The sequence below is a fragment of the Castor canadensis genome, chromosome X (genome assembly GCF_047511655.1).
Source record: "Castor canadensis chromosome X, mCasCan1.hap1v2, whole genome shotgun sequence".
Classification (NCBI taxonomy): domain Eukaryota; kingdom Metazoa; phylum Chordata; class Mammalia; order Rodentia; family Castoridae; genus Castor; species Castor canadensis.
Genome location: NC_133405.1, coordinates 92966559 through 92991613, shown reverse-complemented (window position 1 = coordinate 92991613; position 25055 = coordinate 92966559). Strand labels below are relative to the sequence as shown.

General features: G+C 37.2%; 2 protein-coding genes and 1 pseudogene across 13 annotated transcripts in view; all 3 read left to right on the top strand.

The window, feature by feature from the left end:
• Nucleotides 1-25055, top strand: part of Wnk3 (WNK lysine deficient protein kinase 3) — a 153856-nt gene that overhangs the window by 42233 nt on the left and 86568 nt on the right. For all 12 annotated transcript variants that reach the window (XM_074064107.1, XM_074064106.1, XM_074064102.1 and 9 more), the window contains 5 exons: nt 4470-4642; nt 5879-6099; nt 6743-6900; nt 12829-12917; nt 16596-16815. In XM_074064107.1, coding sequence (XP_073920208.1) covers nt 4470-4642; nt 5879-6099; nt 6743-6900; nt 12829-12917; nt 16596-16815 — 861 coding nt within the window. The remainder of the gene's footprint in view (nt 1-4469; nt 4643-5878; nt 6100-6742; nt 6901-12828; nt 12918-16595; nt 16816-25055) is intronic.
• Nucleotides 7351-8730, top strand: LOC109675452 (large ribosomal subunit protein bL12m pseudogene; annotated as a pseudogene).
• Nucleotides 18182-19690, top strand: LOC109682584 (heterogeneous nuclear ribonucleoprotein A3-like). Its single transcript, XM_020157897.2, is given in 2 exon segments — nt 18182-19124; nt 19127-19690. Coding segments are annotated over 2 exon segments (939 nt in total). The 5' UTR covers nt 18182-18370; the 3' UTR covers nt 19312-19690.

The window sequence follows — 25055 nt, the reverse complement described above, 5'->3', positions numbered from 1 at the left end:
TAAAACATACTGATGAAAGAAGTCAAAGACCAAATAAATAGATTAGGTGGTTGGATGGCTGGATTAGATGTTTGGAAGTCTTGAAAAGATCATTGCCATTGCACCAATAAATAAGTGAATACATGCATAAAATTAGTAGGGAAGGGCAAAAGAACTCAAATGACCAACAAACTAGTTTTTGATAAGGGAGAACAGGTTGGAGAATTCATGTTAACTGGTTTCCAGACTTTAAAGCTATAGTGATTAAGATATTTATAGTAATAGCAATGAGAGAAATATATAGATCATTGGAATAGAACAGTGGCAGGAATAGACTTAAACCAATATGATCAAGTGAATAAAAAATTGCAGTGGCTATTCAGCATAGACAGGATGTTCTTTTCAATAAAAAGTAATGTGATCTTTGGACATGCATATTAAAAAATAAACCTCAGCCTAAATTCCATATCTTATGCAAAAATTAACTCAAAATGAGTCATAGGCTTATAAGTAAAACAAAGATTTTTGCATGAAGAAAACATGCAAAAATCTTTGTGATCTTTGGTTAGGCAAAGAGTTCTTGGGTATATCAACAAAAGCATGATCCATAAAAGAAAAAATATGATAAATTTGACTTCATCAAAATTAAAATATTTCACTGAGAAAGATTGTTGAGAATGAAAAGACAATCCACAGTTAGTACAGAATACTTTCAAATCACTTAATATGACCGAGATCTTGTAACTATAATATATAAAGAACTCTAAATGCTCAGTAAAAACAAGATCTAACATCCCAATTAACAAATGAAGTAAGGATTTAAACAGGGGTTGGGTGTTTAGGCCAGTGGTAGAGCACTTGTCTAGCATGCATGTGGTCCTGTGGTTGATCCCTGGTCCCTCCAAACAACTGAAGAGACATTTCACCGAAGAAGATGATATACACATGGCTCAACCTTGTTAACCATTAATGAAAATTAAAACCATAATCTGATACCCCCAATACGCTTGTTAGGATACACATACTAGAAAACAAAAATCTCTGTCCCAACTGCTGGTCAGAAACTTACATATTTACCTTTCATATATTGCTTAGAGTTAAACATTCTTATTAGGACTGCAGATGTGGCTTAGTGGTTGAGTGCTTGCGTTGCATGTGCAGAGCCATGGGTTTGATCCCCAGCCCCACACACACAAAAGAAAGCAAAGAAACATGCCATGTGACCCACCTACTGTACTTGCCTAAGAAAACCTATGTCCATATGAAAACCTGTACATGAATATTTATAGCAGCTTTACTTGTAATGGCTCCAAACTGGAAACCACCTAAATGTTCTCCATCTAGGCAAGGGATAGATAGATGGTGGTAGATTCAGAGATGGAATACAGTTCAACAGTTACGAGCAAGTAACTATTGATACTTGCGACGGTATGGATCAATCTAAAATATATGGTGATAAATGAAAGATGCCAGACTTGAAGACTAGATATACTGTCTCTTTACAATTTATATGACCATGGAAAAGGCAAAAATTAGGATAATAAATAGATTGGTGGTTTTCAGAGTGTAAGAATGAAGAAGAGTATTTTGGAGGTGATAGACTGTTTTATATTTTGATTGTGGTATTACTATGTATTCGTTGAAAATCATGGAGTTATGCACCAGAAGGGTCAATTTTACTGAGCGTAAATTTAAAAATAAAGTTTAGTATGTGATTCAAGACAAAGTTAGCTGAGAGAGAATAATCTTCTTCCCCCAAAGTCTTACTGAAGCTCTCTGGTCTATGTTCTTAGATGGGTTTTATTTATTTTTAATTTTTTTGTTTTTGAGACAGGATCTCACCATGTTGCCCAAGTTGGCTTTGAACTCCTGGGCTCAAGAAGTCTTCCTGCCTCAGCCACCCTAGTAGCCACCATGCCTGGATCATTTTAGATGGCTTTTACATGCCAGTTTTCTCCAAATTAATATACACATTCAATGTAATTCTAAATTATATTCTTTCTAAATTATAATTGGAAGAACAGCTTAATGTTTATATGGAAAGTAAATTGATGTAAAGTGAAGAAAATAAGACTAGGTGACATTATTAACATACTGGGATTCACTTGTATTCAAACACTGAGTTACCTGACATAGTACCTGATCAGTGGAAAAAGCAGAGCCCAGTATAGATGGTGACATAATACTGTATAGTGTAAACAATACCATATTCACACACACACAGAATTTTTTGTTTGTTCTTTTTTGAGACATGGTCTTGCCATGGAGCCCAGGTTGGCCTGGAATTTGAGATCCTTTTCCCTTAGTCTTCTGAGTGCTGGGAATATAGGTGTGCCACCGCCATAACCGACTCAATACTGTATACTCTTTGAGAGATAAGCATGTTCTTGAAGTCAATGTAAAAAATAGTATTGAAGCCAGTGCTCAGTGCTCACATCTGTAATTCCAGTTACTCAGGATGCAGAGGCAGTTTGAGGACAGCCTGGGCAAAAAATTAGTGAGACCCCATCCCAACAAACAAACTAGGCATGGTATGATCCCAGCTACATGGGAGGCATATGTAGGATGATCTTGGTCCAAGGCTAGTTCAGGCAAAAACATGAGCCTCTATCTAGAAAATAAAGCAAAAAGGGCTGGAGTGGTAGAGCTCCTGCCCAAACTTGAATTCAAACCCCAGTGCCACCAAAGAAGTTTAAGCAATGCTAGTACAACTGATTAACTATCTTGAAGAAATTATTACAGACACAGCAAGTTCCAGATCAGTTAAAAAGTTAAATATAAGTCAGGCATGGGGATGCACTCCTGTAATACCAAAATTTGGGAGGCTGAGGCAGGAGTGGTGTAAATTTTAGGCTAGCATGGGCTAAATAGACCTTGTCTCAATCCCCACTTCCCCCACAAAGAAAAAAAGGAAAAAGTTCAGTACAAAAAAATAAAGTCTTAGGAGACTAAAATTTAGCTTTTCACACATTGCTGATTGATTGTGATTGTCCATCTGAGGAAAGATGTCCTCGGGGGGGAGGGGTCTCAGGGCCTCACACTTGCTAGGCAGGTGCTCTACCCCTTGAACAATTCTGCCAGTCCTGTTCTGTGATGGGTTTTTTTTTGAGATAAGGTCTCCTGAACTATTCGCCTGGCGTGGCTTCCAACCAAGATCCCCCTGATCTCTGCCTCATGAGTAGGTAGGATTATAGGTATGAGCCACCAGTGCCCATGCCTCCCCTTTTTTGGTATTACTGGGGCTTGAACTCAGAGCCTCACACTTGCTAGGTAGGCATTCTACTACTTGAGTCACTCCACCAGCCTGAGATGCAGTTTTGCTTTGATACTCAGGCTGGATTCAAACTCCTGGGCTGAAGTGATCCTCCTGCCTCCTGAGTAATTAGGACCAGCTGGGATTACGGGCCTGAACCACCACACCCAGCTTAACATCTAATGACTTTCCATATTGTTATTGAAGGTTTTAAAATATATTTTCAGAGAAGGTTTATGGGATAGTATACTTTCTCTGTCCCTGTTTCTGGAAATGTAGATATGTTTTTCCTTTTGAATTTAATTGATAGCTTCTCTAAGTTCAGAATTTTCAGATCACAGCCCTTCAGGATTATGTTAACATTGCTCCTTTGACTTCTAGCATTTAATGTGGCAGATAAGAGGTTCAGTGCCTATTTGATGGTCTTTCATTGGTTAGTAGCCTGATATTTCTGTCTGAAAACCTAGAATACTTTTATTTTGTCAGTTCAGGAATTAAGCCACAATAAATGTGCAGGTGTCTTACTTTTTGACTATTTCTGTGCTGACATCATAGACCTTTTCTATGGAAACTCAGGGATTTCTTAGGAAAACATTCCTTTTATGTCATTTGTTGCTTTTTCTCAGTTCATTTTGAGATACTGTTTCTCAAAGTACTGATTTTTTGGTGGTTCTGGGGATGGAACCCCGGGTGTCTTGCATGCTAGACAAGAACTCTATCTACCACTGAGCTACATTTTCAGCTCCTGAGATATTGATATACTGGGGGGAAGTTGTGGGGAAAGGGGTAGGAGGATGAATATGGTGCAAATAATTTATACACATGTAAGTAAATGCAAAAATGATACTTGTTGAAACTTCCAGGAATTGTGGATAGAGGAGATGAAAGAGAGCAGTGGAATGGTGAATTCAAGTATGGTATATTTGATACATTGTAAGAACCTTCATAAATATTCCAGTGTACCCCCACCCAGCACAACAATTATTAAGATATTGACATATTATGTTGGTGGGTTCAGAACACAATCATTAAATGTCACAACTGCTGCATTATCTCATGGGGAGGAGTCAAAGTAACTAAAAAAGGATCAGTGATTATGGAAGTCTGGAGGAAAGAACTGATTGGTGGGTGAAAATACATACATAACATAAAACAATAAAGCAGTCAGTTGAGTACTGTTAGAAACATGTATGAAAATTTCTCTGACATTAATTTGGAACTTGTTCTTCTATTTCAGGACCGGAAGTTAACCAAAGCTGAACAGCAAAGGTTCAAGGAAGAAGCAGAGATGTTGAAAGGTCTCCAGCATCCCAATATAGTTCGATTCTATGATTCCTGGGAGTCTATATTAAAAGGGAAGAAATGTATTGTATTAGTGACAGAACTAATGACATCAGGAACCCTAAAGACGTAAGTTGACTGATAGTGCCAACTGAGTTTTACTTGGAAATAATTTTAGGGAGTCCTAAAAGTTGTTTATAAAGGAATACTTGATTAAAAAATTTATAAAATCTGTTTCAGTAGATTAAAAACTGGGATGTTAATGAAGTTTGTTAGAAAATACAGTGCTGAGAAATTAATGTTTTGAGGATATCATAGAAATTTAGAAAAGAGAATATAATTTAAATTTGTAAAAGATAATGAATGGTTGGGGGCTTGACCCTGTTTATAATTCTAGTGATCAGTAAATACTATGTAATTATAATCTTTTGTTTCCTATCACAATTTTTCATTTAGTAGTATAATTAGTTGTAAATAATTAAATGTGGAGTATACTTTTTCCCTAGCACTTTTACACTAAAATTTCATGTAGTCAAATCCTCTGCTGATTATATAAGTAATTATTAGGAAATAGAGAAGGAATTTCTTTTCCTGTTGTTTTTGTTTTTGGTACTGGGGTTTGGACTCAGGTCCTCCTGCTTGCGAGACAGGCACTCTACAGCTTGAGCCACACCCCCAGCCCTTTCTGCTTTAGTTATTTTTCAGGTGGGTTCTCTCTCTATTTTGCCTGAGCCAGCCTTGGACTGTGATTCTTCTACCTATGCCTCCCCCATATATGTGGGATTACAGATGTGTACCATCACACTTGTTTTTATTTGTTGAGATGTGGCCCAAGTTGGCCTTAAATGGTGATCCTCCCGATCTTTATCTCTTAAGTAGCTGGGATTACAGTTGTGAGCCACTGTGCCAGGCTTTTTTTGGTCAGAGTTTGAACTTAGAGCCTCACTTGTAGGCAGGCACTCTATGACTTGAGCCACTCTGTCAGCACTTGGCTGCCTTTTTAAAATTGTGTTTCCATTCCAAAAGGGCCACTGTGGCATGATTCTTATTTTGAATTAAAAATGCTACCTTTGGGCTGGAGGTGTGGCTCAAGTGATAGAGTGCTAAGGCCCTCAGTTCAATCCTCAGTACCACCAAAAGCATGCTACATTGGGTAAGATGTCTTTTTAGTGGGGGAGGTCAAGCCATTTTATTGAGGGACTGGGAGGTGAACTGGAGGGATTGAGCCTCACAGTCATTGAAAAGTTGGATACAATGTAGGGACGGCAATCACAGTGCATAAATGTTCAGGCAATTTTCTTAATAATGTTCATATAAGAACCTGAGTATGCCTGTTTATACATGGTCTTTTATTTTCTTCTATAGGTACTTAAAACGATTTAAAGTCATGAAACCAAAGGTCTTAAGGAGCTGGTGCAGACAAATTTTAAAGGGGTTGCAGTTCTTGCACACGAGGACTCCTCCTATTATTCACCGGGATTTAAAGTGTGACAACATTTTCATCACAGGACCCACTGGATCTGTGAAGATTGGTGATCTAGGACTAGCCACTTTAATGCGCACATCATTTGCTAAGAGTGTCATTGGTGATTAATGTTTTACAGTTTAGTGTTTGGGTATTAGAGAGATTTGTCTAGAAGAGGGGTGAGTCAATTCTGGGTCATAGGCCAAACTTGATTCAGTGCCTGTTTTGTAAATCAAGTTTTATTGGAACCCAGCCACTCCCACTCATTTATAGGTTGTTTATGGTTTCTTTTGCAGTGCAGCGTTAAGTAGTTGTGTGACAGGAACCATATGGACTGCAAAGTCTAAAATACTATCTGGCCCTTCATAGAAAATTTACCAATCCTGAGCTAGACTGTGAATTCACTTTGAAATATCTACTATCTATTGATTTATTTCAGAGGTATCCTAGTATATTTCTTTTGTGGAATATATTTAGGATTATTGAGTTTATTAAGTTAATTCAGAAAAATTTGAGCTAAAAAGAAGGATAAAATAAAATCAGACTTTAAAAGTCATAACCTAATCTTGAGCATTGCAAATTATACATCATCAGTATGGAAAATTAAGGAAATTCTTTGAGTGTTTTGTATAGATAATATAAATTTTATACTTATTAATTTACTTTTTGGGAACAGAAATTAACACAGATAATTTTTATGGGAAAAGGCATCTTGGTGGATATATTTTTCTCTTTAATAAAAATGTGGTTGTGGTATTTTGTAGGAACTCCTGAGTTTATGGCTCCAGAGATGTATGAAGAGCACTATGATGAATCTGTAGATGTCTATGCTTTTGGAATGTGTATGCTGGAAATGGCTACTTCAGAGTATCCTTATTCTGAGTGCCAGAATGCTGCTCAAATATACCGTAAAGTAACCAGTGTAGGTATAACTTTATTCTTTTTTTGTGGTATTGGGTTTGAACTCGGGACCTGGTACTTTCTAGGTAGGCACTCTAGCAGTTAAACCACATTCCCAGCCCAACTTTATTCTTTTTATGTCACTAATTGCCACATTTCATTTCAAGTTGGTAAAATTGACTTAGTCAAATGTAATTTGGGGACTATGGGGTGTGTAGCTCAGTGTTAGGGTGCTTACTTAGTTTGTGCAAGGCCCTGGGTTCAATCCCTAGCACTGTCAAAATATAAAAAAGAAAGGAAGAAAGAAAAAAGTATAAAAAGTCCCTAATTATGATTTAGTGTTGTATAGCAATGCTAATTTAACAGTTGTTATTCAGCACACTTTAGGTTTATACTATATACCTGCAGTCTGTTGGGGTCATATAAAATGCTCTGTGTTAGTATCTTTGGAAGAATGTACAGAGATATCATTTATATCTATTTGTAATGAAATTTTACATATTTATTAGATGGATCTTTTTATTCTATAGGCAAACAACAGAGATTGACTAAAAGGCTTTGAAGGTTTCTTATAGCTCTGAGAGCCTGATTGTGTAAAGACATTCAAAATATAGTTCAACAGATACAGTGAGTTCCTGCTGTGAGTAATTTTTTGTGTTAAAAATTGCAAGGAGCCAGGTGCCTGTGGCTCACGTCTATAATCCTTGCTACTCAGGAGGCAGAGATCAGGAGGATTGCTGTTCGAAGCCAGCCCAGGCAAATAGTTCGCGAGACCCTATCTCCAAAATACCCAATATAAAATAAGGCTAATGGAATGGTTCAGGTGGTAGAGTGCCTGCCTAGAAAGCTTGAGGCCCTGAGTTCAAACCCCCATACCTCCAAAAAAAAAAAAACCCTGCAAGAATGCAGAGATAAATAAGAAGTATTTGCTACCCTCAAAGAGCTTACGTTTGTAGTAGGGGAATAATATAAATTAAGAAATTAGGACCTTCCTGCACATGGAGTGATGCTACAAGTGGTTGTCCACTGCCTGTGGGGGCTGTGCCTTGAGCTTTGGGGTGCCATGTTTTGCCTCACCAGGCAACAGGTACCAAGTGTCTGTGCCATGTGGCAGATGAGCAGCAGCCACTGAAAGGGTAAGGTACTCGTTGGTGCACCCCTGGATAACACCCCTGAGGAGTACCCCCTCAAGATCCAGCAGCTGGTCCAGGACATTGCCAGCCTCATGGTCCTGGAGATCTCAGACCTCAAAGAGCTCCTGATGAAAATGTTAAAGATCCAGTATGTTGGTCTCATGCTGATGGGTGGCATGGTGTCTGGTGTCATCCCTGCTGCAACAGTTTCCAAGGTGACAGAGGAAAAGGACCTCCCCAAACAAAAAGAATGGACACATTTCACTGTCCTTCTAACAGAGGGAAAGCCCATAGACAAAGTGAAATTGATCAAGGAGATCAAGAACTATATCTGAGCTATAAATCTCATCCATGCCAAGAAACTGGTGGTCGCTGCCCCAGGAAATCAAAGCGAATGCCACCAAAGCCATGGTGGCTGTGGAGGTGGTAGGTTACACTGTGGTTCTGGAGTAGTCCCCAGCTCTGAGGACTTATAGACTTGGGTCTCTGGGACCCGGGAGAGGTCACATGCACCCGAACGTCACCCCTAGCACCAACCTCCTAGACAGGATTTTGGGGGCGTTTGCTGCTGAGCCAAGCCTGTGTGGGAGGGGCAGGTTGGAACTCCTGTGATGGGGAGGGAGAGACAGCCACTGCCTGTGTGGGGCAAACAGTGGGTTCTGGAACTTGCTGAGTTAACATGGTCTTCTGTGGCTGCTGAGAAAATGTATTGTTCAGGCTTGAAGAAAAAAAAAAGAAAGAGGAGGGGAGAGGAAGGAAGGAGGAGAGGAGGAAGGGAAAGGGGGAGGAAGAAATAACTACAATAAGAGGATAAGAATATAGTAAGGGCATAAGGATAGTAGAAGAATGTTATGATTGTTCAAGGAGGATTACTTTATATATAGTTGGGTAGCTGAAGGTAAGCTATGAAAGAGACTTTAGTGTTTCAGGTACTGAACACTAATGTTTAAAACTTTAAGAATTAATATTATTTTTAATTAACAAATGATAATTGTATATATTTATGGGATACAATGTAATGTTTTGATATATGTATAGAATGTAGAATGATTAAATCAAACTAGTTAATATATCCATTACCTCACTTGCTTATCATTTTTTGTAGTGAGACATGTGAAATTCACTTTCTAAGTTATTTTGAAATACATAGTGCATTATTATTGACTATAGTCACTCTGCTATACTTATTCCTCTTGTTTAATTGCACCTTTTCCCCATTGACTAATAATTCCCCACCCCTTCCTTTCCTCTCCACCCTCTGGTAACCACCATTCTATTCTCTACTTCTATGAATTTGACTCTTAGATTTCATTCTACTGTGCTTAAAATGAGTTTGACACTTAGATTTCACTTATAAGTGAGATCGTGTGATATTTGTCTTTCTGTGCCTGGTTTATTTAACTTAGCATAATGCCTTTTAGGTTCATCCATGTTGTTGCAAATGACAGAATTTTTTAAAGGCTGAATAGAATATAGACCACATCTTCTTTTCTCTATTCATTGATGGACACTTAAGTTGTTTCCATAACTTAACTATTGTGAATAACGCTGTAGTGAACATCATGGGAGTATAGATAACCTTTGACATGTTGACTCCAATCCATTTGGATATATGTCCTGAAGTGGGCTTGCTTAGTTTTGTTTTGTTTTGTTTTCGTATGCCTCTCCTTTCCATAATAGCTATATTAATTTATATTTCTACCAGCAGTGTACAGGGGTTCCCTTTTCTGTGCAAGTACTCTACCACTGAACTATCTTCCCACTCAAGGGTTCTTTCTACACATCCTTGCCAACAATTACCCTTCATCTTTTTGATAATAGCACTTATAACAGGTGTGCCATATTTTAATGTATGCTGTATACCACATACTTTAATCTTTATATGCCTACAAGATAGTTGCTACCTTCAGTTTGTAGATGATGAGATTAAAAATGAGAGGTTGTGATTTGTCCAACTTCCCACAGCTACAGATAACGGTAGGTTTTGACCCCATGTCTGTCTGACTCTAGATGTTTGTGTAGGGAGGCAATAAGGTATAAGACTGAAATCCACTAGAATGTGAACCATTTTATAGGACAAATGACATAGTTTCTCTAACAAATCAATTTTATCAAAAAAGGGAGGAAAGATTTTATAGAATACAAGAGACAAAAGGAGTGTTGAGCTGGAAAAGGTTTAACAACTGATTGTCTAGGGTGAGGGGAAAAGCACTGATTTTTAGTATTTGCTGATTTTTGTGGTACAAATACTCCCACCATTGCTGATTTCAGGTTACAAGTGTGATCTCACTGAATGTAGAGTTGGGAAGAGATGTACAGTGGCACTCATTATTTAGTATTTCTACCACATATATGTAATTACTATAAACCTCAAATTCATAAATAATAGTAAAATGTAATATAATTGTGATGTTTTTGATACTTAGCTTTTAGTGTAATTTAATTGTAAGCATATGTAATTCAAATTTTTAAATGCCTGTTTTATAATTGATTTGCAAAATTACTGAAAAATTCATAGCTTTGGGGGCTGGGATGTAGCTCGTTGGTACAGCGCTTGCCTAGCATGTGTGAGGCCCTAGGTTCGATCCCAGCACCAAAAAAAAAAAGAAAAGACAAGACAAAAATTCATAGCTTTTACAAATTGGTATATTACATGTAGGGTAATTGGTATATTACCCTACATGTAATATATGGACCTTGATTGGATCCTGATTTGAACAAACCAACTATAAAAGATGCCTTTTAGACAGTTTTGAAAATTTGGGTTGTGGATGGGTTTTAGATGATATTTAAGGAATTATTGGTGATTATTTTAGGGAGTAAAGTGACATGATTTTTTTCAAAAAGGTCCTTATCTATTTGTGATATAAAGTAAAAAAAATGTATGGATAAAGTGATATGAAGCCTTAGATTTACTTAAAAATATTCCAGGATATAAATTATATGGGGGTAGATAGCTGAAAGAGGGTTGATGATGATGATTGTTGCTAAAGATGGTCCTGGTTATACCAGGCTTCATTATCTTGTTCTACTTTTTAGTATGTTTGAAAGTTTCTATAAAAATTCAGGAAAAGAGCTAGAATGTCTTTAGTTTTTGCCCTGAATTTGGAGAGCCCTAAGTAGAAAAGTATTTTGTACTTGATTTGTAAGTTACAGTTCCCCAACTAAAATGGGTAAAAGGTCAGTGGAAAGGTTACAGAGGTCTTTTTTTTATAAATAGAAAAGCATAACTTCATTTTAAATGTCTATTATTTTAAAGTCACAAAAATGCTTTATCACAATTCATATTTCTATCTATCTTAGTCTTCTTAAAGTTGGGGTCCAAATTAACTCCTAATCTCACCAGATTTATGTGGTATGTGATATCTGGCTTTGTGATTCTGTGTCCTGTGAGGCAGCATGATAGTCTTACAAGTAGATCTTAGTTCACCTCCTTCCATGACAAATACTCTTTTTGTTATACCTTTCGGCTTCCAGCTTAATTTGGAATTTTCTGTTAAATGACTATAATAACACTTGGGTTATTTTTCTAAAATCTAAAACTCATAAATAAAAGGTGTTAAAATGTAAAATGAGCAGATTCAGGCAGCTAACACAGTTATCACAGGAGCGTTATGAATTGCTGAGCCCTCATTTGTTATTAAGTTCCTAGAACCTAGTAATTAGCTTGAGGTGGTTCTGTTATTTTAGTATTGCTTAAGGATAAAAATAATATAGATTTCTGAAAAGGTTTTATTTGTGTGTGTATGTATGTTTTCATAATGCACACACATGCATCTTTGTATATACTTACATACATACTGCTTGTTTATTCTAGCCATTGTAGAAGACTTTAAAATACATTGAATAGAAAATTTGAATTAGAAAAGCCTTTATTTGGAACTTTAAAATGTTTTTCTTTTTTTGAGACAGGGTCTCACTAAGTACCTTAGGCCAGCCTTAAACTTATCCTCCTGTTTCTACCTCCTAAGTGCTAGGATCAGAGGCATGCACCACCATATCTGGCTTCAAATGTTTTTAAGATAACAATTTTTGTCGGGCACTGGTGGCTCACGATGATAATCCTAGCTACACGGGAGGCATAGATCAGGAGGATCATGGTTTGAAGCCAGCCCTGGCAAATAGTTTGCGAAACCCTCTTTTGAAAAAAAAACCCATCACTAAAAAGGACTGGTGAAGTGGCTAAAGTGGGAGAGTGCCTACTTAGCAAACGTGAGGCTCCAAGTTCAAATCCCATTACTGCCAAAAAAAAGAGATAACATTTATTTTGCAATGTGTGGTAGTACATGCCTGTAGTCCCAGATACCTGGGAGGCTGAGGCAGGAGGACCTTAAGTTTGAGGCCACCCCAGGCAACGTAGTGAGACCCTGTCTTTCAGCAAACAAGCAAACTGTTTTTCCTCTGATTCCAAAAACAGTTTATTTTATTTTCCTAATTAGGGTTATACTGTATGTATGTGCTGGGATCCTACTTTTTCCCCTACTTTATATTATGTTATGAGAAATACCCATGTCATTAATTTCTTTGAGAATATTTTTAGTTTCTGTATATTATCATATTCGTATGTATAAAATACAATGTTTAAGTTGGTCTCTGTTGTGAATTTAGATTATTTACAGTTTTTCACTTTTATAGAGTGACAACAAAATCCTTTTGATAAAAGTTATTAAACTTATGTGTATATATTTTCTCATCCAAGTATTTATTATCAGCACTAGGATGTGGTTTAGGGATAAAAATAATATTTAATAAATGTCATGCTGACTTGGTCTCTTAGTTGCTTAATTTGTGACCAGAAACCATTTTTCTTCTCCCAGGGCATAAAACCAGCCAGTTTCAATAAAGTCACTGATCCTGAAGTGAAAGAAATCATCGAAGGATGCATTCGTCAAAACAAATCTGAAAGGTGGGTGCAGGTGTAGTGAAGTGACACAATTTCTCTAAGCTTGAACTGGGTCATTTTCTGACTTCATGATTTTCAGTAGGATTTTTGAATGGAAGGCAAACCATACTGTTTACAGTGAAGTATATCAGTGCATATTGTTTGCTGTTTTAGAAATGTTTCTTCTTTTTTTTCTTTGCAGTACTAGAGATTGAACACAGGGCCTCATGCATGCTGGGCAAGTGCTGTATCACTTTAGCCATATCCCAGCCCTGTTTTCCATTTTAGACTTTGACATCATGTGCTAAATTTTTCTTGGAACTGACATTTGGGTTGTATTTCTGTGTGTGTGTTGTGATAAATTTTCACCATCATTATCTATCATCTTAATAGACAGTAGACCCACACAGGTTGCCTTGCTTCAAATAGTTGGGAGTACACAGATATATTTTATTTTGATCCTATATCCTGTGTCAACAATAATGGTAAAACTAATATGAATACTTTTGGTCAAGAAGGAATATTTTAGATTTATTTGTATTATAACTTGCATTTTTCTATAGACTGTTCCTTTAGTATTAGCTTTCACTTATCTTTAATCTGAACCTTGGACAATTACTGACCTAAGTTTGTAGATTGATCTTTTAATTTTTGCCTCCTTATTAATGTTATTAATAAAGGTGATCTATCCTTTGTAGAATCATTTCTACTAGCATTTAATTGACTTGCCCTGTTTTTATTAGTTGTCTATCTAAATTTAGTGTTGCATATCTGAGAATATGTAAAGCCAATAAGGTAAGACCTGTTTAATTATGACTTTATGGAATATTTGCAGTGTTCATGCAAACAGGCTGTATTTAGTTTTTTTTATTTTAGTAAAAATATACTTAAGATTTACCATTTTTGCCATTTTAAGTGTGTAATTCAGTGGCATTAATTACATAGATTCACATTCTTGTACAGATGTCACCACTATCCATCTCTGGAACCTTTTCACCATCCCAAAGTGGAACTCTGTACCCACAAGATAATAACTTTCCATTATTGTAGCCCCTGATAAATGGAATCAAACAACATTTGTTCTTTTGTGTCTGGATTATTTCATTTAGCTTAGATATTTCAAGGTTGATCCCTATTGTGGAATATATCAGTATTTCCTTTCTTTTGGCAGTACTGGGGCTTGAACTCAGGGCCTCACGCTTGGTAGGCTTGCTAGGCAGGCACTCTACCACTTGAGCCACTCTGCCAGCCCTCAGTATTTCCTTTTTAGGGGTGAATAATATTCCATTGTATGTTTATGCCACATTTTGTTAATAAATTAACTGTTGATAGACATGTTATTTTCACCTTTTGGTTACTATGTGTAATGCTGCATGAATGTTGGTATATGAGTACCTGTTTGAATTCCTGCTGTCAGATCTTTTTTATGATAATACTACATTTCAGTTTTTGAAGAACCACCAAAATTTTTTCCACTGCAGCTATAACATTTTTCATTTCTACTAGCAATACATGAAGGTTCTAATTTTTCAACATCCTTACCAATACTTGTTATTTTCTGGTTTTTAAAGACAGCCATCTTAATGGGTGTAAGTGATAGCTCATTGTGGTTTTGATTTGCATTTCCCTAATGACTAATGATGTAGAGCACCTTGTCATGTATTTATTGGCCATTGTATATCTTTGTGTGCTCTTTTTTACAGTGCTGGGGATCCAGCCCATAGCCTTGTATGCGCTAGGCAAGTGCTGTACCACTGAGTCACACCCCAGCCCTCCATTTGCATATCTATGGAGAAATCTATTTTAAAGTCTTTTGTCCATTTATTTGTTTTTATTGTTGTTGTTGTTGTTGAGTTATTGTAGTTTTAACCTTTTTTAAAATTTTCATTGCTGTTAAACCCAGGAACTTGCACACGTTAAACATGTGCTCTACCACCAAGCTGCACCCTCAGCCCCTAGTCATGTTTCTTTAAATGAGTCTAAAAATATAGATGTTTTATTTTATATTCTGATTTTTTTGACAGTACCGGCATTTGAACTCAGGGCTTCACAGTTGCTATACAGGCACTTTACCACTTGAGCCACTCTACCAGCTGATTGTTATTTTTATAGCATTGTAATGATATAATTTTGTAATATTGGAATATTCAAAAGGATTTGTGATATATTAGTGTGTTAGAAAAAGTACAGGTCCCAACATTAAACAAAGATTCAAATCTAGATTCACATTTAGCCAGTGTGATTTTGAGCAAGTTACTTAGTTGTTCCTCAAGACAGATAGTCTTTTGATGATTAAAATGATAATAAATGTATATGAAATACATAACAATAGTCAATTAATGATACGTTCTCGCTATTGCAAGAGTTAAAAATATTTAAATTTTTCATTGTGAGACAAAGGGCTGGACTTGGTTGTATTTCCTTAAACAATATTTTACTTTAGTGTTAAACTAATTAGTTTGGGCAGGCCTTTTTTATTTTTTATTTTCACAAGTGTTTGTCTCTTGATCACTAAAAATAAACAGGAGTTGAAAATCCACCACTTTTCAGACACTATACTGTCCATATGCCTCTACTATTTTAAACAGTACAGCAGGGGTTCTCTATATATATCAGTTTTACCTCTTCCTGTCCTGTAATACAGGTAGATTAAATATCATATGTCTGTTTTAAAAGTTAGTAAAAGAAAAATAAATTAACTACCCAAGCTTATAAAAGAATCTTTAGAAGCCTTGTCCTTTGTTTCTCTTCTGAGATGGTTAATCTCTGATATTAAGCAAGGATTGTACCTATTATATGTATACTATGGCCTAATACCAGACATAAATACTTTTTGAAAACCACTGGAGATGGGTGTGGTTGCACACGCCTGTAATCTTACACTCAGGAGGCTGAAGCAGGAGGGTAGAGAATTGGAAGCCAGCCTGGCTTACATAGCAATATTCTGTCTCAAAAAAAAGAAGAGAGAAATAGAAGTTAGTGAGCTTTGCTGAACCACATTAGCTTTACTCATGCCAGTCTTCTAAAGTGAAGTATACTCACTAGGTTATTGTTACTGGGGTCAATGACTTCTACTTAAAATATTAGTAAAAGAGTTTGAATTTCTGGTTTAGAGTTCATATATCTGGAAGAGTTTTTTGTTCCTTATTTTTGAGAGTCTATTGTTTGAATTTCTGTAATTTAAGACAGTGGCTGAGGAAAGCTATGAGTGCACCTAACATGTACTATATATAGTACTTCTCCAGTTCTCTCCAGTTATACTTTTATGTATTGTGTTTTTGGCAGTACTGAGGATTGAACTCAGGGCCTTATGCTTGCATTCCACCAATTGAGCCATACTTCCAATCCACTTTTATGTATGTTAAACTTCATTATCTAGATGTGTTACTGATAATAATTAATCTTTAATTAAGGTTACTTTGTTTGTATGTTGGGATTTCTGTGTATCCCTAATAATAAGTTGGATTTAAAATGTGGTTTTTATACCATGGCAGTTTACTGGTTTAATTAATAGAAATTTTAAAATAAGGTTATTGATATAATTAATTTTTACTAATTACAGAATTTGCATCTTATGGTTATAATAACTGATAACTATATATATATATATATATATATATATATATATATATATATATATATATATATATATATATCTCCATGTATAAATATATATATTTTGTTGTTGTTGTTGTTTATTAGGTTGTCTATCAGGGACCTATTAAACCATGCATTTTTTGCTGAGGATACAGGACTGAGGGTGGAGTTAGCAGAGGAAGATGATTACTCAAATTCATCCCTGGGTCTAAGACTATGGGTTGAAGACCCTAAAAAATTGAAAGGCAAACATAAAGATAATGAAGCTATTGAATTCAGTTTCAATTTAGAAACGGATACACCTGAGGAAGTAGCATATGAAATGGTAAGTAAATCTCATCACTATTTCCCTGCCCCTTGTGGTATTAGGGATGATTCCTTTGTCGTTCTCATTCCTTTCTTTCCTGTCATTTTCTCCTTTTTTCTTTATTTAAATAGCTATGTTATTGTGAAAAATATCTCAACAGTAAATTTGTGTGTACAGTACAAAGAATAATAAAACACTACCTTTGTTTAAAAAATAGAACATTATCTTTGTTTTTGAAGCCACCACGGTGTCCTTCCCAGCTACATTCCCCTTTCTCATCACTGTAGTCAGTATCTACCCTGTTACTCATTCCTTTGTTTTTCATTGTAGTTTTCTTAAATATATTGTTTCACTTTTAAAACCAAAATGAGAAGCACACAGCTAGTGGGTTATGGTAGGGACAGTATCAGTATGAGTAGGTGAAGAGTTCCACAGGAAGAGAAGCTGAAAAGTCTCTGGGTCATCATTTACCTTTAGCTTCCCTGAGAGTGGACAAGGGTCATTTCTGGGGATATCAGAGCATAAGTTCATGAGTGAGTCCAGGGAAATAAACCCATGGCCGAGCACAGTCAGGGCACTGGCAGGGCTGTTGTGTGGACTAGAAATCAGTTGTCTGGTGATCATGTGGTCAGATGGAGAATGGCTGCTGTGATTGTTGTGTTTCTAATCTCCCCATGGCTAGCCCTCGCCCTCAGTAGATCACAGCAGATAAGTACCGTGGGGCTAGATGCCTGTCCACACCTGCTCCAGGCAGCTGCAGCACTGGTGGGAGGAGTGGGCAAGAGCTGCAGCAGCATGTGACCAAGACTAGCTAGCCATGGACAGAGAGTGTGTCTGAGCCGGGCTCCCTTAGGCATTCTGGCCTCAGGTTATACAGAAGGATGGAACTGGGACTATGACAGTGGTGATCTTGGAGATAATATCTCTTATGATTACTGTCTTTGTAGTCACGCTGTCTTAATCTGGAATAATTACCTTGTAAGTTTGGTGCATAATTATCATAGGATTTTAAGGTCTTCCTAGACTTCTCTTTGTCTCACTCCTGTATTTAGGCTCTGTGTTTCCTAAATTCTGTGTCTTTCTCTTTCCTGACTTTTCCTCCTTTTGTTTTTAGTGGACACTTCCTCTGCTTCTTTTTTAAAATATACTTTTCTCTAATTTTTTTGGTGGGACTAGGGTTTTGAACTTGGGGCTTCACGCTTGCAAAGCAGAAGCTCTACCTTTTGAGCCACACCTCTAGTCCATTTTGCTTTGGTTATTTTAGAGATGGGCTCTCAGAAACTATTTGCCCAGACTGGCCTGGAAGTGTGATCCTCCCAGTCTCAGCCTCCTGAGTAGCTAAGACCACAGGCATGAGCCACCGGCGCTTGGCTTAAAATGTATTTTATGGCTCTCAGTCCCATATTGAACTCGAGTTGGAAGAGGCGAGTCCGGTCTCAAAATGGAGGGCTATGATCCAAAGGAACCAGAGTAGCTAAGGAAGCTGTTTATTGGTGGTCTGAGCTTTGAAACTACAGATGATAGTTTAAGAGAACATTTTGAGGAATGGGGCACACTCACAGATTGTGTGGTAATGAGAGACCCCCAAACAAAACGTTCCAGGGGCTTTGGCTTTGTGACCTACTCTTGTGTTGAAGAGGTGGATGCAGCAATGTGTGCTCGACCACACAAGGTTGATGGGCGTGTAGTGGAACCAAAGAGAGCTGTTTCTAGAGAGGATTCTGTAAAGCCTGGTGCCCATCTAACAGTGAAAAAAATTTTTGTTGGTGGTATTAAAGAAGATACAGAAGAATATAATTTGAGAGACTACTTTGAAAAGTATGGCAAGATTGAAACCATAGAAGTTATGGAAGATAGGCAGAGTGGAAAAAAGAGAGGATTTGCTTTTGTAACTTTTGATGATCATGATGCAGTTGATAAAATTGTTGTTCAGAAATACCACACTATTAATGGGCATAATTGTGAAGTGAAAAAGGCCCTTTCTAAACAAGAGATGCAGTCTGCTGGATCACAGAGAGGTCGTGGAGGTGGATCTGGCAACTTTATGGGTCGTGGAGGAAACTTTGGAGGTGGTGGAGGTAATTTTGGCCGTGGTGGAAACTTTGGTGGAAGAAGAGGTTATGGTGGTGGAGGTGGTGGCAGCAGAGGTAGTTATGGAGGAGGTGATGGTGGATATAATGGATTTGGAGGTGATGGTGGCAACTATGGTGGTGGCCCTGGTTATAGTAGTAGAGGAGGCTATGGTGGTGGTAGACTAGGATATGGGAACCAAGGTGGTGGATATGGTGGTGGTGGAGGAGGTTACGATGGTTACAATGAAGGAGGAAATTTTTTGGCAGTAACTATGGTGGTGGTGGGAACTATAATGATTTTGGAAATTATAGTGGACAACAGCAGTCAAATTATGGACCCATGAAGGGGGGAAGTTTTGGTGGAAGAAGCTCTGGCAGTCCCTATGGTGGTGGTTATGGATCTGGTGGTGGAAGTGGTGGATATGGTAGCAGAAGGTTTTAAAAACAGCAGAAAAAGGGCTACAGTTCTTAGCAGGAGAGAGAGCGAGGAGTTGTCAGGAAAGCTGCAGGTTACTTTGAGACAGTCGTCCCAAATGCATTAGAGGAACTGTAAAAATCTGCCACAGGAGGAACGATGATCCATAGTCAGAAAAGTTACTGCAGCTTAAACAGGAAACCCTTCTTGTTCAGGACTGTCATAGCCACAGCTTGCAAAAAGTGCAGCTATTGATTAATGCAATGTAGTATCAATTAGATGTACATTCCTGAGGTCTTTTATCTGTTGTAGCTTTGTCTTTTTCTTTTTCTTTTCATTACATCAGGTATATTGCCCTGTAAATTGTGGTAGTGGTACCAGGAATAAAAAATTAAGGAATTTTTAACTTTTCAAAAAAAATGTATTTTATGTACCCTTGTATTTTAATTTTTACAGTGAACCTACTATTTCAGAATGATCAAAAATAATGTAAAATTACTTCAATTAAAAAATTATAAAATTAAAAAGGAATAGCATGCAGAGATATAAAAATGATAGTATATCCTGTCTGTACTGTAGTACAGTGTTTTCTGCTAGTTTGTCAAGGATACATAGGAGGTAAATTCTTTGAAACTTGCATGTATGAAATGCCTTTTTCTGTCTTCATATTTACTTGGTCATTTTATTTGACCAAGGCATTTTTGGATGACATTTAATAAAAATTTGGAGCCATTGCTCTATGTTCTTCTAACTTTCAGTATTGCTATTGAAAAGTCCAAAGTTCTGATTTCTAATCTTTTGCTTGTGACCCATTTTTTTTCCTCTGTGGAAGACCATAATATCTTTTCTTACTTCTCAGTATTCTAAAATTTCACAATGATGGATCCTGATTTGGGTCTGTTTTCATCAGTGGATGATACTCTGTTGACTCTTTCAACCTGTCAACCCATTTTATTTATTTTCTGTGAAATTCCTTGAAATACTTTGTTGATGATTTCTTCTGTTTTCTTTTTCTGAAGCTGCTATGGTTTAGATGTTGGGTCTCTTAGATTGGTTCTCCAGTGTTCTTGTTTTTTCTATATTCCATCCCTTTGTCTTTTTATTCTCCTCTCTGGCAGACATCATCAGTTTTATTTTCTAACCCTTGAGTGTTTCATTTCTATTATCATGTTTTGAACTTCAACAGTCCTTTTTCATTTTTTGTCTTTTGTTCCTTTTTTAGAATAAACATCGTGTTCTTTGTTTTGTAGATGTAGAATTATCACACATCTCTGTAATGTTAGTGTTTTTGACTACTGTTTTAAATAGTGATTATATTAGTTTTCCATTGTTATGTAACAAATGACCATGTACTTAGTAGCTTAAGCAATACCCATTTATTATCTCTCATATAGGTCACAAGTCTTAGTGAACTTTACTTCCTGCTTAGGATCTTACAAGGCTGAAATCAAGGTAGTGTCTGGCCTGGCTCATATCTGGAAGATCTGGGGTAGAATCTGCTTTGGGGCTTATACAGGTTGTTGGCAGAATTCAATTCCATGTACTTATAAGATTGAGGTCCCTATTTACTGCTCCGTTTTAGCTAGAGACTGCTTTCAGCTCCTAGAAGCCATGTTTTAGTCCTTTCATGTGCCCCTACCCCATCTTCAAAGCCAGCAATGGCAGGTTGAATCTTTCTAGTGTCATCAGCTGGTAAAAAGGTCAGGCTAGCTTAAGGTCAGCTGTGCTACCTAGCACATTCAATGATGGGAGTGATTTCATATTCACAGATAATGGGGGTTAGGAGAAGACATCTTTGAAGGCTCATAGTTTTATCTACCACAAGGACTAATAAGTTAATGGTATGATTAGATGGTATGATTGCTTGCATAGAACTTGTTAACTCTGACTACTGTAAGGTGTTTGGGTGGGCCATTAATTGGGTTAATCTCTGATATAAGTATTTAAAAGTCTTTCATTCTTAGATTGGTATGATTCCCCAGAGGATCACTTTTTAATCTCTTTCTTGGAGGGTAAGGGTCTGGTTACCAGTATTTTGGTAGCCAAGTAGAGAAGAAGGCTAGGCATTTCTGCATTTGACTTCCAGCTGCATATAGTCCCTTAGTAGTTTTGTTTTCAATAAAATTTACCGTTGATTACTTTGTGTTCTGTAGTTCAGAGATCCTTCTTTTGCCTTCTTCATCGGAAAAACTCCAGACTTATGAATAGGGGTAAGCAATCATGTAAAGTTATAGAGCGGAATTTAGGCCTACAAGTAGACTGCTTCTTAAATCCTTTCACTGAATCTTCCTTATTTTAGCCATCATTTGATTTTACTGTCAGTTGTGGAACTATCTAGTGCTGGCAGTTCCTGTGCTTTATGAGTATTCAGTATAAGTGCAAATGATTCCCATTTTCCATAGTTCACCTTTCCCAGGTTTCCTAGGTTAGTTTTAACTTATTTGTTTTATGTATTCAAAGCTGCTCAAAATACTGTTTTTGTTGTCTTTCTTGTATTGTCCCTGTTTTTATGGATTTATATCTTAAAAATTCATTTATTATGAGATTTTTTTTGAGCTTTGGGAGGATATGTGTGTTTCATCTAACATTTTTCAACTACCATGCGACTTCATTTTCATTTCTCCTCCTGCTCATCCTTTTTTTGGAATAGAGTCTCACTTTGTAGCCTAGGCTGCCCCAAACTTGTTATGTAGCCCTGGCTGGACTCAAACTCGTGATCCTCATGACTCTGCCTCCGTAGTGTTGGGATTGTAGTCATGTGCCATCATGTCTTGCTTATGCCTGAAATATTTCAATAATTCTTGGTAATACTATTGAGGTTTTTGTTGTTGCTGTTGTTGTTTTGGCAGTACTGGGGTTTGAACTTAGGGCCTCATGCTTATTAGGCAGATGCTCCCATACCTCCAGTCCTGTTGTTATTTTATGAGACAGAGCCTCACTATGTAGTCCAGGCTGGCCTGGAACTCACTATGTATCCCAGGCTGGCCTTGAACTCACAATCCTCCTGCCTCGGCCTCCCAAGTGCTAAGATTACAGGCATGAGCCACAATGCCCATCTTAGTACTATTTTTTAAATTGGGACTGAGGTTTGAACTCAGAGCTCTGTGCTTGTAAAGTATGCACTATACCGCTTGAGCCACACTGCCAAATAACCATTTTTCTCTGGTTATTTTAGAGCTGGGGTCTTGCCAACTATTTGCCTGGTCTGGCCTCAAACTATGATCCTCCCCATCTCAGCCTCCAAAGTAGTGAGAAATACAGGCATGAGCCAACGGCACCAGGTTTAATACTATTATTTTTCTTATGTCACTATGCAAGGCTCTTGCATATATTTATGTCTTTGATTAATAAAGAATATAAAGACAAACTAGATGCAATAGCTCATTCCTGTACTACTTGGGAGATGGCAAATGGGACAATCACGGTTCAAGGCCTCCCAGGCAAATAGTTGGCGAGACCCCCATCTCAACCAATAGGACACTTGAGCATGGTGGTGTGCTCCTGTCATCCCAGCTACACATGAAGCATAAATAGGAGGATCACTGTCCACAGTAGCTGAGGCATAAAAACAAGACCCTGTTTGAAAAATACGTAAAGCTAAAAAAGCTAGGGATGTGACTTAAGTGATAGAGCTCCTGCCTAGCAAGCTCAAAGCCCTGAGTTCAAGCCTCAGTACTGTCAAAAAAACAAACAAAAAAAAAAACAACACATTTTATGAAGCCAGTATTACACTTATCCCAAAACCAGGCAAAGACACCTCCAAAAAGGAGAACTATAGGCCAATCTCCTTAATGAACATTGATGCAAAAATCCTCAACAAAATAATGGCAAATCGAATTCAGCAGCACATCAAAAAGATTATTCACCACGACCAGGTAGGCTTCATCCCAGGGATGCAGGGGTGGTTCAACATACGAAAATCAATAAACGTAATAAACCACATTAACAGAAGCAAAGACAAAAACCACTTGATCATCTCAATAGATGCAGAAAAAGCCTTTGATAAGATCCAACATCATTTCATGATAAAAGCTCTAAGAAAACTAGGAATAGAAGGAAAGTTCCTCAACATTATAAAAGCTATATATGACAAACCTACAGCCAGCATTATACTTAACGGAGAAAAATTAAAACCATTCCCTCTAAAATCAGGAACCAGACAAGGATGCCCACTATCTCCACTCCTATTCAACATAGTACTGGAATTCCTAGCCAGAGCAATTAGGCAAGAAGAAGGAATAAAAGGAATACAAATAGGTAAAGAAACTGTCAAAATACCCCTATTTGCAGACGACATGATCCTATACCTTAAAGACCCAAAAAACTCTACTCAGAAGCTTCTAGACATCATCAATAGCTATAGCAAAGTAGCAGGATATAAAATCAACATAGAAAAATCATTAGCATTTCTATACACTAACAATGAGCAAACGGAAAAAGAATGTATGAAAACAATTCCATTTACAATAGCCTCAAACAAAATCAAATACCTAGGTGTAAACCTAACAAAAGATGTGAAAGACCTCTACAAGGAAAATTATACACTTGTGAAGAAATAGATTGAGGAAGACTATAGAAAGTGGAGAGATCTCCCATGCTCATGGATTGGTAGAATCAACATAGTAAAAATGTCGATACTCCCCAAAGTAATCTACATGTTTAATGCAATTCCCATCAAAATTCCAATGACATTCATTAAAGAGATTGAAAAATCTACTGTGAAATTTACATGGAAACACAAGAGGCCACGAATAGCCAAGGCAATACTCAGTCAAAAGAACAATGCAGGAGGTATCACAATACCTGACTTCAAACTATATTACAAAGCAATAACAATAAAAACAGCATGGTACTGGCACAAAAACAGACATGAAGACCAGTGGAACAGAATAGAGGATCCAGATATGATGCCACACAACTATGAGCAACTTATCTTTGACAAAGGAGCTAAAAATATACGATGGAGAAATAGCAGCCTCTTCAACAAAAACTGCTGGGAAAACTGGTTAGCAGTCTGCAAAAAACTGAAACTAGATCCATGTATATCACCCTATACCAAGATTAACTCAAAATGGATCAAGGATCTTAATATCAGACCCCAAACTCTTAAGTTGATACAAGAAAGAGTAGGAAATACTCTGGAGTTAGTAGGTATAGGTAAGAACTTTCTCAATGAAACCCCAGCAGCACAGCAACTAAGAGATAGCATAGATAAATGGGACCTCATAAAACTAAAAAGCTTCTGTTCATCAAAAGAAATGGTCTCTAAACTGAAGAGAACACCCACAGAGTGGGAGAAAATATTTGCCAATTATACATCAGACAAAGGACTGATAACCAGAATATACAGGGAACTTAAAAAACTAAATTCTCCCAAAACTAATGAACCAATAAAGAAATGGGCACGTGAACTAAACAGAACTTTCTCAAAAGAAGAAATTCAAATGGCCAGAAAACACATGAAAAAATGCTCACCATCTCTAGCAATAAAGGAAATGCAAATTAAAACCACACTAAGATTCCACCTCACCCCTGTTAGAATAGCCATCATCAGCAACACCACCAACAACAGGTGTTGGCGAGGATGCGGGAAAAAGGAACCCTCTTACACTGTTGGTGGGAATGTAGACTAGTACAACCACTCTGGAAAAAAATTTGGAGGCTACTTAAAAAGCTGGACATTGATCTACCATTTGATCCAGCAGTACCACTCTTGGGGATATACCCAAAAGACTGTTACTCCAGAGGCACCTGCACATCCATGTTTATTG